Below are 14,560 nucleotides of genomic sequence, written 5' to 3'. Positions count from 1 at the left end.
GAGCCATGACTGGGCCGTTAATTTACAGGGCTATTGTCTGTTCAGAAATGACCGTACAAATAAGCGAGGGGGAGGCGTGTGTTTATATGTAAAATCATCCTTAAAACCCATCCTTCGTGATAATATATATGAATCTAATGAAAATGTAGAGTCCCTGTGGGTAGAGATAAGGGGAGGGGGGAAAAATAATAAATTACTGATAGGGGTTTGTTATAAATCTCCAAAAATAATGGAAGCTACAGAGAATATCCTCATAAAGCGAATAGATGAAGCAGCGACTCAAGGAGAAGTCATTATTATGGGGGACTTCAACTACCCTGAAATACATTGGGGAACCGAAACCTGCAGTTCCAGCAAAGGTAATAGGTTTTTGACTACTATGAGAGACCATTACCTTTCACAACTGGTTCAGGACCCAACAAGAGGGGGGGCACTGCTAGACCTAATATTATCCAACAGGCCAGACCGCATATCATATCAAAAAGATTTAAATAAACTGGAGAAGTGGGCAGCAACTAACAGAATGGTTTTTAACAGGGAGAAATGCAAAGTACTACATCTGGGCAATAAAAATGGAAAAAGCATATATAGAATGGGAGGAATAGGGCTAAGTGACAGCACATGTGAAAAAGACTTGGGTATACTAATAGATCACAGACTGAATATGAGTCAACAGTGTGATGCAGCAGCAAAAAAGGCAAATGCAATTCTAGGATGTATTAACAGAAGCATACAGTCTAGATCACGTGAAGTCATTATTTCCCTCTACTCCTCTTTGGTCAGACCTCATCTGGAATATTGTGTCCAGTTTTGGGCACCACATTTTAAAAAAGACATCAACAAACTGGAGCAAGTTCAGAAAAGAGCGACCAGAATGGTGACCGGTCTGCAAACCCTGTCTTATGAGGAAAGGTTGCAGGATTTGGGAATGTTTAGTTTGCAAAAGAGAAGACTGAGAGGAGACTTAATAGCTGTCTACAAATATCTAAAGGGCTGTCACATTGTAGAAGGATCAACTTTATTCTCATTTGCACAAGGAAAGACTAGAAGCAATGGGATGAAACTGAATGGGAGGAGACACAGATTAGATATTAGAAAAAACTTTTTGACAGTTAGAGTGATCAATGAGTGGAACAGGCTGCCACGAGAAATGGTGAGTTCTCCTTCAATGGAAGTCTTCAAACAGAGGCTGGACAGACATCTGACTGGGATGATTTAGCGAATCCTGCTTTGAGCAGGGGGTTGGACCAGATGGCCCAGGAGGTCCCTTCCAACTCTACGATTCTACGATTCTATATCAAATGTAAGGGTTGGGGGTCACTTGGGTAATAGTGATCACAAATTAATAAGTTTTCATGTATCCTTTAATAGGATGTGTAGTAGAGGGGTTACAAGGACACTAAACTTCAGGAAGGCAAATTTCCAACGGATGAGAGATGATCTTGGTGCAATTAACTGGGACGATATCCTGAGACATAAAAATACACAAAGAAAATGGGAGACGTTTATTAGCATCCTGAATAGGATCTGTGCACAATATATACCGTATTGGAATAAACATGCGAGAAATAGGAGGAAACCACTATGGCTAAATAGAGCTGTAAGGGGCGCAATAAGAGATAAAAATAAAGCATTTAGAGAATTAAAGCAAATAGGTAGTGATGAGGCATTAAATAAATACAGAAGATTAAATAAATTCTGTAAAAAGCAAATCAAGACAGCAAAGATTGAGACAGAGAGACTCATTGCCAGAGAAAGTAAAAATAATCCCAAAATATTCTTTAACTACATAAATAGTAAGAAGCTAAAAAATGATAGTGTTGGTCCCCTTAAGAATAGTCTGGGTGAAATGGTGGATGAGGAAAAAGCCAATATGCTAAATGACTTTTTTTCAACAGTATTTACACAAGAAAATCCCATGATGGATAACATGATCAGGGATAAAAATTCTCCTTTAAATGTCACCTGCTTAACCCAGCAGGAAGTACGGCGGCGTCTACAAATCACTAAAATTGACAAATCCCCGGGCCCGGATGGGATACACCCCCGAGTACTGCAGGAATTAAGCACAGTCATTGATAGACCACTATTTTTAATCTTTAAAGATTCCATAATAACAGGGTCTGTGCCACAGGACTGGCGTACAGCAAATGTGGTGCCAATATTCAAAAAGGGGACAAAAACTGAACTTGGAAATTATAGGCCTGTAAGTTTAACCTCAACTGTGGGTAAAATCCTGGAGGGTTTTCTAAGAGATACTATACTGGAGTATCTGGAGAAGAATAACCTTATGACCCAATATCAACATGGGTTTACAAGAGACCGTTCCTGTCAGACTAATCTGATAAGCTTTTATGAAGAGGTAAGTTCCGGACTGGACCAAGGGAATGCAGTGGACGTGGTGTACATGGACTTTTCAAAAGCTTTTGATACGGTGCCACACAAAAGGTTGATACATAAAATGAGAACAATGGGGATAGGGGAAAATATGTGTAGGTGGGTTAAGAGCTGGCTCAGGGATAGGAAACAAAGGGTGGTTATTAATGGAGCACACTCGGACTGGGTCACGGTTAGCAGTGGGGTACCACAGGGGTCAGTTTTGGGCCCTCTTCTTTTTAACATATTTATTAATGACCTTGTAGGGGGCATAGAGAGTAGAATTTCAATATTTGCAGATGACACTAAACTCTGCAGGGTAATTAATACAGAGGAGGACAATTTTATATTACAGGAGGATTTATGTAAACTAGAAGCTTGGGCTGATAAATGGCAAATGAGCTTTAATGGGGATAAATGTAATGTCATGCACTTGGGTAGAACGAACAAGTTGTATAATTATGTGCTTAATTGTAAAACACTGGGCAAAACAGTCACTGAAAAAGACCTGGGTGTATGGGTGGACGACAAACTCACATTTAGTGGCCAGAGTCAAGCAGCTGCTGCAAAGGCAAATAAAATAATGGGATGCATTAAAAGAGGCATAGATGCTCATGAGGAGAACATAATTTTACCTCTATATAAGTCACTAGTGCGACCACACTTAGAATACTGTGTACAGTTCTGGTCTCCGGTGTATAAGAAAGACATAGCTGAACTGGAGCGGGTGCAGAGAAGAGCGACCAAGGTTATTAGGGAACTAGGGGGTCTGCAATACCAAGACAGGTTATTACACTTGGGGTTATTTAGTTTGGAGAATCGAAGGCTTAGGGGTGATCTTATTACAATGTATAAATATATGTGGGGACAATACAAAGACCTTTCTAATGATCTTTTTACTCTTAGACCTGTGACGGGGACAAGGGGGCATCCTCTACGTCTGGAGGAAAGAAGGTTTAAGCATACTCACAGACGCGGATTCTTTACTGTAAGAGCAGTGAGACTATGGAACTCTCTGCCATATGATGTTGTAATGAGTGATTCACTACTAAAATTTAAGAAGGGACTGGATGCCTTTCTTGAAAAGTATAATATTACAGGGTATATACACTAGTCTCCTTAATATTGCGTTGATCCAGGGAGCTAGTCTGATTGCCGTATGTGGAGTCGGGAAGGAATTTTTTTTCCCCAATGTGAAGCTTACTGTTGCCACATGGGGTTTTTTTGCCTTCCTCTGGATCAACATGTTAGGGCAAGTTAGGATAGGATATGGGTTGAACTAGATGAACTTAAAGTCTCCCTTCAACCTTAATTACTATGTTACTATGTATTTTCGGGCATGTGGAACTTTTTGGTCGCTTTTTATTCCGATTTTTGGGACACAGAATGAACAAAAACCAGCGTTTCATGAATTTCTTTTAGGGGGTGCGTTTAAACCGTTCCACGTGCGGTAAAATTGTTAAAGCGGTTTTATTCTTCAGGTCAGTACGGTTATAGCGATACCTCATTTATGTAGTTTTTTTTATGTTTTGGCGCTTTTATGCACTGAAAACAATTACATTCAAAAATAATTTTTTATATTGCTTTATTCTGCAAGCTATAGCTTTATTTTTTTCGCTGATGACGCTGTGTGGCGGCTCGTTTTTTGCAGGACAAGATGACTTTTTCAGCGGTACCATGGTTATTTATATCTGTCTTTTTGATCACGCGTTATTGAACTTTTTGTTCGGTGTATGATAATAAAGCATTATTTTTTGCTTCGTTCTTTATTTTTAAGGGGTTCGCTAAAGGGGTTAACTAATGGGACAGTTAGGGTGGGTCGTTACGGACGCGGCGATACCAAATGTGTCCTTTTTATATTTTTTTTTTTTTTTTTTTTTTTTTTTTTTTTTTTTTTTTTTTTTTTTCCAAAAAATGGATTTCATTAGGGGAAAAAAAAAAAAAAAAAAAAAATTTTATATATATATATATATATATATATATATATATATACACTCACTGGCCACTTTATTAGGTACACCATGCTAGTAATGGGTTGGACCCCCTTTTGCCTTCAGAACTGCCTCAATTCTTCGTGGCAGAGATTCAACAAGGTGCTGGAAGCATTCCTCAGAGATTTTGGACCATATTGACATGATGGCATCACACAGTTGGCGCAGATTTGTCGGCTGCACATCCCTGATGCGAATCTCCCGTTCCACCACATCCCAAAGATGCTCTATTGGATTGAGATCTGGTGACTGAGGAGGCCATTTGAGTACAGTGAACTCATTGTCATGTTCAAGAAACAAATCTGAGATGATTCGAGCTTTATGACATGGCGCATTATCCTGCTGAAAGTAGCCATCAGATGTTGGGTACATTGTGGTCATAAAGGGATGGACATGGTCAGCAACAATACTCAGGTAGGCTGTGGCGTTGCAACGATGCTCAATTGGTACCAAGGGGCCCAAAGAGTGCCAAGAAAAAATTCCCCACACCATGACACCACCGCCACCAGCCTGAACCGTTGATACAAGGCAGGATGGATCCATGCTTTCATGTTGTTTACGCCAAATTCTGACCCTACCATCCGAATGTCGCAGCAGAAATCGAGACTCATCAGACCAGGCAACGTTTTTCCAATCTTCTACTGTCCAATTTCGATGAGCTTGTGCAAATTGTAGCCTCAGTTTCCTGTTCTTAGCTGAGAGGAGTGGTACCCGGTGTGGTCTTCTGCTGCTGTAGCCCATCTGCCTCAAAGTTCGACGCACTGTGCGTTCAGAGATGCTCTTCTGCCTACCTTGGTTGTAACGGGTGGCAATTTGAGTCACTGTTGCCTTTCTATCAGCTCGAACCAGTCTGCCCATTCTCCTCTGACCTCTGGCATCAACAAGGCATTTCCGGCCACAGAACTGCCGCTCACTGGATTTTTTTCTTTTTCGGACCATTCTCTGTAAACCCTAGAGATGGTTGTGCGTGAAAATCCCAGTAGATCAGCAGTTTCTGAAATACTCAGACCAGCCCTTCTGGCCCCGAAAGAAAAGGCCACGTTCAAAGGCACTCAAATCACCTTTCTTCCCCATACTGATGCTCGGTTTGAACTGCAGGAGATTGTCTTGACCATGTCTACATGCCTAAATGCACTGAGTTGCCGCCATGTGATTGGCTGATTAGAAATTAAGTCTTAACACACAGTTGGACAGGTGTACCTAATAAAGTGGCCAGTGAGTGTATATATATATATATATATATTATATTTTTTTTTTTTTTTTTTTTTTTTTATTAAATTGTCCCAGGGGGGGACATCATTGTCATGTGACAGATTGCTGATCTGTCACATCACATCGCTGTGACAGATCAGTGCTGCGCTTTGCGGGCAGTGAGGAAGCTAGCTCCCTGCAGGCCCCCAAAGGTCCCCGTCGCATATTAGATCCGGGGACCTGCAGGGAAGGAGGTCCCTAGAGCAGCACTGCACATTGCGCTGCTGTGGGGGTCTCAGGGAAGCACGGAGGGAGCCCCCTCCCTGCCGATGCGTCCCTTAACCCCCAGAACACTGCGATCGTGTTTGATCGCAGTGTTCCAGGGGTTAACGTGTCGGAGGCGATCCGTGACCGCCCCTGACACACAGTGCCAGGTGTCAGCTGTGATAATCAGCTGACAACTGGCCGCGATCAGCTGCACTCCCCCCATGAGCGCAGCTGATCGCACTAGACGTACTATTCCGTCCTTGGGACTTAGGTCCCAGGTCAAATGGAAGGAATAGTACGTCCAATGTATGAAAGACAGGCTATTACATGTAAACATAGAGAAACCTCTTGTACAGTTGTGGCCAAAAGTATTGACACCCCTGCAATTCTGTCAGATAATACTCAGTTTCTTCCTGAAAATGATTGCAAACACATTCTTTGGTATTATCTTCATTTAATTTGTCTTAAATGAAATAACACAAAAAGAATTGTCCTAAAGCCAAATTGGATCTAATTCCACACCAAACATAAAAAAGAGGGTGGACAAAAGTATTGGCACTGTTTGAAAAATCATGTGATGCTTCTCTAATTTGTGTAATTAACAGCACCTGTAACTTACCTGTGGCACCTAACAGGTGTTGGCAATAACTAAATCACACTTGCAGCCAGTTGACATGGATTAAAGTTGACTCAACCTCTGACCTGTGTCCTTGTGTGTACCACATTGAGCATGGAGAAAAGAAAGAAGACCAAAGAACTGTGAGGACTTAAGAAACCAAATTGTGAGGCAGCATGAGCAATCTCAAGGCTACAAGTCCATCTCCAAAGACTTGAATGTTCCTGTGTCTACCGTGCGCAGTGTCATCAAGAAGATTAAAGCCCATGGCACTGTGGCTAACCTCCCTAGATGTGGACGGAAAAGAAAAATTGACAAGATTTCAACAGAAGATTGTGCATATGTTGGATAAACCAACCTCGACTAACATCCAAACAAGTTCAAGCTGCCCTGCAGTCCGAGGGTACAACAGTGTCAACCCGTACTGTTATGAATGAGTCACCAGAGGAGGAGAAAAATACAAGCTAAGTCCAGAAAACCGGAGAGGTTGGTAGCTATCGGATTGCAGACCCCTGATCCTATTCACCACAACTAACAGTAGCCGTGGGGGGTTCCTACGGTGCCCTAGACCCCTCGTCACAGCCGGAGAACTAAATAAGCCTAAAGAAAGAAAGGGGAAATCTAAATTGCCCCAGAGCAGACCCCAAAGCAATAGACAGCCCCCAACATGTATTGTCGGTGAAAAACAGATGAAAACACAAACACAGACAGAAAGCCAGGCTGAGCAAACGATGAGGCCCAACTAACTAGATAGGACAGGACAGAAAAGATGCTGGCTACAATCCGCAAAAACCCTACCAAAAATGTCCCAACCGTCTGATAAGAAAAAAGGCCCTGAAGTCACTAGACTTTAAAATCACTATATCAGGTATATTCTGAAAACAGAGCAAAGAGATCAACTGATCAGAGACAATAATGGAATTCAGCCAGTCCCAACCAGGACTGGCTGAACACAAACACTAAGGAAACCAGATCAAATCTCATGGAATAATAGCAGGGCAAAAACTTAGCTTTTAGTAGACAGGAACTAAACTGGATGCCAGAGCTCAGAGCAGAAAGGTTCACCAGCAACCCTGCAGGGCGTCGGCTGACTTATATCCACTCAGAGATTCCGGATGTCCAATCACACTCCGCCTGTTCAAATGACAGGTTCTTCCCATCCAAATCAATTTCACTACCTCCCTTCACCAGCAGAGGAAGTTCATCAGACATCAAAGGTGAAGGGGAAAATGAACTCACAACACCGTACTATCCGTCGGCGTCTGAATGAAAAGGGACTGTAGGGTAGGAGACCCAGGAAGACCCCACTTCTTACCCTGAGACATAAAAAAGCCAGGCTGGAGTTTGCCAAAACTTACCTGAAAAAGCCTAAAACATTTTGGAAGAATGTTCTCTGGTCAGATGAGACAAAAGTAGAGCTTTTTGGGCAAAGGCATCAACATAGAGTTTACAGGAGAAACAAAGAGGCATTCAAAGAAAAGAACACGGTCCCTACAGTCAAACATGGCGGAGGTTCCCTGATGTTTTGGGGTTGCTTTGCTGCCTCTGGCACTGGACTGCTTGACTGTGTGCATGGCATTATGAAGTCAGAAGACTACCAGCAAATTTTGCAGCATAATGTAGGGCCCAGTGTGAGAAAGCTTGGTCTCCCTCAGAGGTCATGGGTCTTCCAGCAGGACAATGACCCAAAACACACTTCAAAAAGCACTAGAAAATGGTTTGAGAGAAAGCACTGGAGACTTCTAAGGTGGCCAGCAATGAGTCCAGACCTGAATCCCATAGAAAACCTGTGGAGAGATCTAAAAATGGCAGTTTGGAGAAGGCAATCTTCAAATATGAGGGACCTGGAGCAGTTTGCCAAAGAAGAATGGTCTAAAATTCCAGCAGAGCATTGTAAGAAACTCACTGATGGTTACTGGAAGCGGTTGGTCGCAGTTATTTTGGCTAAAGGTTGTACAACCAAGTATTAGGCTGAGGGTGCCAATACTTTTGTCTGGCCCATTTTTGGAGTTTTGTGTGAAATGATCAATGTTTTGCTTCATTCTTTTGTGTTTTTTCATTTAAGACAAATTAAATAAAGATAATACCAAAGAATGTGTTTGCAATTATTTTCAGGAAGAAACTGAGTATTATCTGACAGAATTGCAGGGGTATGAATACTTTTGGCCATAACAGTACAACCAATAGATAGTAGCAAGTCTTGTCTTTTTGGGTTATTAATAGACTACAGAAAACATAGAATCCATATGCATTATCAAATAAAGGCAAAAAAAAAAACCCCTCTCTGCAGTAAAATCAGACAAGCACAGTCAAGAGGTAAAAATTAGCGTGGTTCAATAAAGGAACATCAGAATTATATCCATATTGGTTGCCATATAAGGCCATGGATGATATCTATTGCGAGAAAAAAAAAAATCAAACAGCTGGGGGTTAACCCAAACTTAGCTTCCAGCCTCGACGCGTTTCCCCGTCCACACGGTTCATCAGGAGGCACAATAAGGAACCAGCCAATTCATGGATGTGAAGTGTCCAGATAGAGAGGCAAACCTTATAAGGGAGCAAGACATAATGATAATCCTGTATCTAGACTATTTTTTAATAGCAGGCAGCTTGGCTCAAAAATGCTGAGAACAGAGGGACAGGGTGATGGACACTCTTCAGGGCCTGGGCTGGCTCCTAAATCTGAAAAAATTAAGATTGGAGCCCAGGAGAGTAGAGGAATTCTTGGGTCTAACACTGGACTCAAACATACAAGAGTGCCGCCTCCCAGACCGCAAGGCGAAAATCGCTCAAATCATAGCAAGAGCAATCCAAAATCCCTCCATGACGTTAAGGAGAGCTATGTCACTGCTGAGTTCTCTAGCCGCCTGCCTGCCAGCAGTCCAATAGGCTCAGTTACACATGCAAGGTCTCCAGTGGGACGTATTAGCCAACCAGTCAGCAGTAGGGGGACACCTAGAGGGTCTTATTACCCTAAATTCAAAAACTATTCATTCCCTAGCTTGGTGGGGAAACCAAGACAATCTGTCCACAGGGATCCCCTGGGTAACAAAAATAAGTGTCCACGGATGCCAGTCCCACGGGATGGGGAGCACATATGAATGAGGTGGTTCAGGGTGCGTGGAGAGGTCAAGAATTAGAAGCCTCCTCAAACCAGAAAGAGCTCTTAGCGGTGGGCTACGCGCAAACATACTTCCTACCCCTGCTCCAGAATCATCACGTCTGCATATTTTCGGACAATCGAGTCACAGTGGTCTATATAAATCATCAGGGGGGAACCAGGTCCCGAGCCCTAATGGACACATCTTCCAGAGTCCTCAAGCTAGCAGAGGCAAACCTGCTATCTCTGATAGCATTACACAGGCCGGGCACGGAGAATTAAAGGGCAGACTTTCTGAGCCGCACCCAATTACGGCAAGGGGAAGTGGTCCGTTTTTCGGCAGATTGTAAAAATGTGGGGGACCCTGGACATAGGTATGTTTGCCGACTTCAGAAACAAAAAAGTGGAAACTTTCTGTCCCCATGATCCCAGGGGGAATCCTCTAGCTCTGGACGCATTTATGCTCCCATGGACACAGAGTCTAACATATGCCTTTCTCCCGATCATGCTTATTCTGGCAGTCCTAAGAAAAGTCAGGGAGGACAAGGCAAGAATGATATTAATAGCCCCCTTCTGGCCCAAAAGAACCTGGTTCTCCTGCTAAGAATGCTCTCAGTAACCGACCCATGGATCCTACCGGATCTCCCGGACCTGCTATTGCAGGGCCCAGTGTTACACCCTCAGCAGTGAACCTCTATTTAACAGCATGGAATCTGAGAGGGCGCTGATGAGGGACAGAGGGTTTTCAGAGAACCTGATAATATTACAAAAAAGTAGGAAACCGGTTACGACGAGAGCTTATGGCAGAACATGGAAAAACTTCTTATCCACTTCTGGGGCAAAGGTTCAGGATGGGGTTCAGATTGATAAGATTGTAAATATTCTACAAAGGGGCCTAGAGCAGGGTCTGGCGGTCAACACATTAAAGGTACAAGTAGCGGCGTTAGGCGCCCTTTATATCCATGATGTGGCAGGTAACCCTTGGGTGGCACGATTTATTAAGGCCGCAACCAGATCTAGGCCAATAGCTAGTCAAAGGTTGCCGTCATGGGACCTGAATCTTGTACTGTCCACACTGACAGGCCCTCCGTTCGAACCTGCTGTTTTTAGGCTGGGGGGGGGGCCCAAGATCAATGGCCCCTTACCAGCCTGAGAATATCAGCCCTCAGCTGTCGGCTTTGTGCAGGTTGGTTGTCAAAAATAGGGGGGACCCCACGCCATTTTTTAAAATTTAAATAAAAAACAGCGTGGGGACTCCTCTATTCTTCACAACCAACCTGGCTGAAGCTGACAGCTGAAGGTCGCAGCCCCCAGCTGTAAGTTTCGTCTGGTTGGTTATGAAAAGGAGTGGGAACCCCACGTCAGGTTTTTATTCATTATTCTCTCCTGCCGGCGAAGCAGGAGAGAAGAATGTCAGCGGCGGGGAACAGCGCTGGTATCTAAGGTACACATCCGGTAACTGAACGACGCATGCGCTTAGCTACCCGATATTTACATTGGATACCAGCGTCCTCGCTGGTCCTGATCACTGAGTCTGCCTGTTTGACAGCTCCACAGTGATCATGTAGCGATGCACCAGCAATCCTGACAAGGTCGTATCGTTGTCATGATCGCTGGTGCATCGTTTAGTGTGACGGCACCCTAAGGATATATATTAAACTGATTAAAACCATATCACTAATTGGCATTGATTAATTGGAGTGGTGTTGAAACCATTAAACATAACTCTTACTATACAATTACTCAACACCTAGTTCCCAGAATGTGCTTCAGGAGATACACAGTAAATTAAGTGGGTTCTTCCCACTATAGTAATGCCAAATGCATGGATGCTAAATGTGGTTTGGGCACACTACAAGGCTCTGAAGCAAGGAGATTTGACTTTGGGAGAGCGGATATTACTGGATTGGTTTATGGAAGCCATGTTGCTTTTCGATAGCCTTTGAGTCACTACTAACATGGAAACCTCTGTTTTTCCATTGAAAGGTGATGAACCTGGGTCGAAATTTTTATTGGCATAATTTTCACCTACACAACATTGATGGCTTTTTATTCCATACTTGGGAGGCAGAATGACAAACAGTTGATCACCATGCTCTACTAGTTCATTCTTTGAGGTTTTCTATTAGACTGTGAACTGTCAAAAATAATAAATTTCAAGGATTTTTTATTAAAAAGTAATTATTTTTTTGCTTTGCAGATGACTGTACCAGGAAATCAGAGGGACAGCTGACATCATCAATTTTTAAATCGGATGATTTGGAGATCCCACAGGATACAATTGAAGTGAAAGCTAGTACTCCAGATATATCCTCATCCCTTCACAGCAAAGATCTGTTATCTGATCCTTTGAAACAGATTAAGTCTTCTGATTCATTAGTGACTACTAAGGAAAATCAAAGTAACAAAATAAGAGTTAAAAAACTAACTGCTCTTAAAAGAACGACGACATTTTCTCATTCAGAATATGGAAATAGTTTTCCCATTGAAAATTCTTTTCTTAAACATCAAAAAATTAACACAGCAGAGAATAGATTTTCTTGTGCCAAGTGTGGGAAATGGTTTAACAAGAAATCAGGTCTTGTTAGACACCAGATAACTCACACAGGTGAGAAGCCATTTTCATGTTCAGAATATGGAAAATGTTTTAACCAGAAATCAAATCTTGTTAGTCACCAGAGAACTCACAAAGGGGTGAAGCCTTTTTCGTGTTCAGAATGTGGAAAATGTTTTAACACAAAACAGCATCTTGATAGACACCGGAGAACCCACACAGGGGAGAAGCCTTTTTCATTTTCAGAATGTGAGAAATGTTTTAACCAGAAATCAGATTTTGTTAAACATTGGAGAATTCACACAGGGGAGAAGCCTTTTTCCTGTTCAGAATGTGGAAAATGTTTTAACCAGAAATCAAGTCTTGTTAGTCACCAGAGAACTCACACAGGGGAGAAGCCTTTTTCATGTTCAGAATGTGGAAAATGTTTTAACCAGAAATCAGGTTTTGTTCTACATCGGAGAATTCACACAGGAGAGAAGCCTTTTTCCTGTTCAGAATGTGGGAAATGTTTTAACCGGAAACCGCATCTTGATACACACCAGAGAACCCACACAGGGGAGAAGCCTTTTTCATGTTCAGAATGTGAGAAATGTTTTAACCAGAAATCCGAGTTTGTTCAACATCAGAGAATTCACACAGGGGAGAAGCCTTTTTCCTGTTCAGAATGTGGGAAATGTTTTACACACAAATCAAGTTTTGTTAAGCACCGAAGAACCCACACAGGAGAGAAGCCTTTTTCCTGTTCAGAATGTGGAAAATGTTTTTACACGAAACAGCATCTTTATGCACACCAGAGAACCCACACAGGGGAGAAGCCTTTTTCATGTTCAGAATGTGAGAAATGTTTTAACCAGAAATCAATTCTTGTTAGTCACCAGAGAACTCACAAAGGGGTGAAGCCTTTTTCATGTTCAGAATGTGGAAAATGTTTTTACACGAAACAGCATCTTGATACACACCAGAGAACCCACACAGGGGAGAAGCTTTTTTCATGTTCAGAATGTGAGAAATGTTTTAATCGGAAATCAATTCTTGTTAGTCACCAGAGAACCCACACAGGAGAGAAGCCTTTTTCCTGTTCAGAATGTGGAAAATGTTTTTACACAAAACAGCATCTTGATAGACACTGGAGAACCCACACAGGGAGAAGACTTTTTCCTGTTCAGAATGTGGAAAATGTTTTGTGAAGAAATCATCTCTTCTTAGTCACCAAAGAATTCACATAGGAGACAAGCCTTTTTCATTTTCTTAATGTAGTAAATGTTTCACACAAAAATAAACACTTAAACATCAGAGAATTCACACAGGGGAGAAACTTTTTTCCTGTTCAGAATGTTGAATATGTTTTAACTGAAAATTGTGTTTTCTTAGAGGGGTTGTCCATTAGGAGGACAACTCCTTGTCATTCTTTGTTTGGCCTTGTTAAAACAAAAACACTCAAACTCACTTTCCTTGCTTGCTCCGTTCCCGCAGGGTCAGCACTTGTGTTTCTAAGGCTCACTTGAGGTTGCTACATTACACTAAACCCTGCGCCCAATCAGCGCCAGCTTCACTCTCCTCTTCTGTAGAAGTATTGAACATCAACAGGAAGCCAAGGCTACGGCTGCGTTCTGCCTTCTTCCTGATGTTCGATTTGTCCAAATGTAGGGACCGTGATGCCAGCGCTGATTGGGCACAGGGCATATGTGACGTAACAAGCTCAGATGAGCTCTGGGAACACAAGTGCTGACATCGCTGGAATGGCACCAGCATGGGAGTTTTAAGTGTTTTTATTTTAACAGAACCAATAGTGATGAGCGAACTTGCTCACCACTACTCGTTACTTGCCTGAGTATCACTGTGCTCGTTGTACTTGGCGAGCACCGAGTATTTCAGGGATTGTTCAGCGGGTCTCCGCCCTGCAATTCTGGCGCTCTTTTTAGAGCGCCAATGCCAAAGCAGTGATTGTCTGCAATGCACTGTAATGCCGCAGCCATCTTTGTTGTAGTATTACAGTGATTGGTTGGCTGCACAGCGTCATCAGGTCTATAAGAGACCTTGTGCCGCCCTGCGCGCCGCATTCTGCTCCAGACTTAGTGTAGGTACAGCTACTGCAGAGATAGGGTCAGAATCGTCCTTTTAATAGTTAGTATGGGTCTGCTAGTGTTCAGTCCACAAATCCTGAGAAACCAACAGTCCTTTTTAGGGCTAATTTGAGGGTACTGAGATTGCAGCACTTGGTAGGCAGGTGAGTCTATGTGCACATATCCACATCAGTGCAAGGCCTGCAGGCACTGTATGTGAGTGCATAGATCTCACTGCATAACTCAAAAAGCTCCATTACTGTCTGCTGCTTATTTAATATCTACCTAGCTGCAGTTATGTGGCAATTTTTTTTTTTATTTGCAGCTTATACCTGCTCATTTTATTCTAAAGCAATCCTTAGCCCCCTTTTTTCTAAATTTATTTGCTTGGTCACGCTG

At 42.6% G+C, this 14,560-nt stretch overlaps 1 protein-coding gene across 1 annotated transcript in view; it reads left to right on the top strand.

The window, feature by feature from the left end:
- The window catches only part of LOC141059325 (uncharacterized), a 32,040-nt gene extending 18,640 nt beyond the window's left edge, over window positions 1-13,400 (top strand). The window contains exon 6 of the mRNA XM_073555654.1: window positions 11,742-13,400. Within this exon, the coding sequence (XP_073411755.1) occupies window positions 11,742-13,285 (1,544 nt within the window). The 3' untranslated portion in view covers window positions 13,286-13,400. The remainder of the gene's footprint in view (window positions 1-11,741) is intronic.
- Window positions 13,401-14,560: the final 1,160 nt, after the last annotated feature.

The sequence above is a fragment of the Dendrobates tinctorius genome, unplaced genomic scaffold (genome assembly GCF_039654945.1).
Source record: "Dendrobates tinctorius isolate UK_male_01 unplaced genomic scaffold, ASM3965494v1 ptg000226l, whole genome shotgun sequence".
Classification (NCBI taxonomy): domain Eukaryota; kingdom Metazoa; phylum Chordata; class Amphibia; order Anura; family Dendrobatidae; genus Dendrobates; species Dendrobates tinctorius.
The sequence above is the reverse complement of the archived record's forward strand: the minus strand, read 5'-3'. Positions and strand labels throughout refer to the sequence as shown.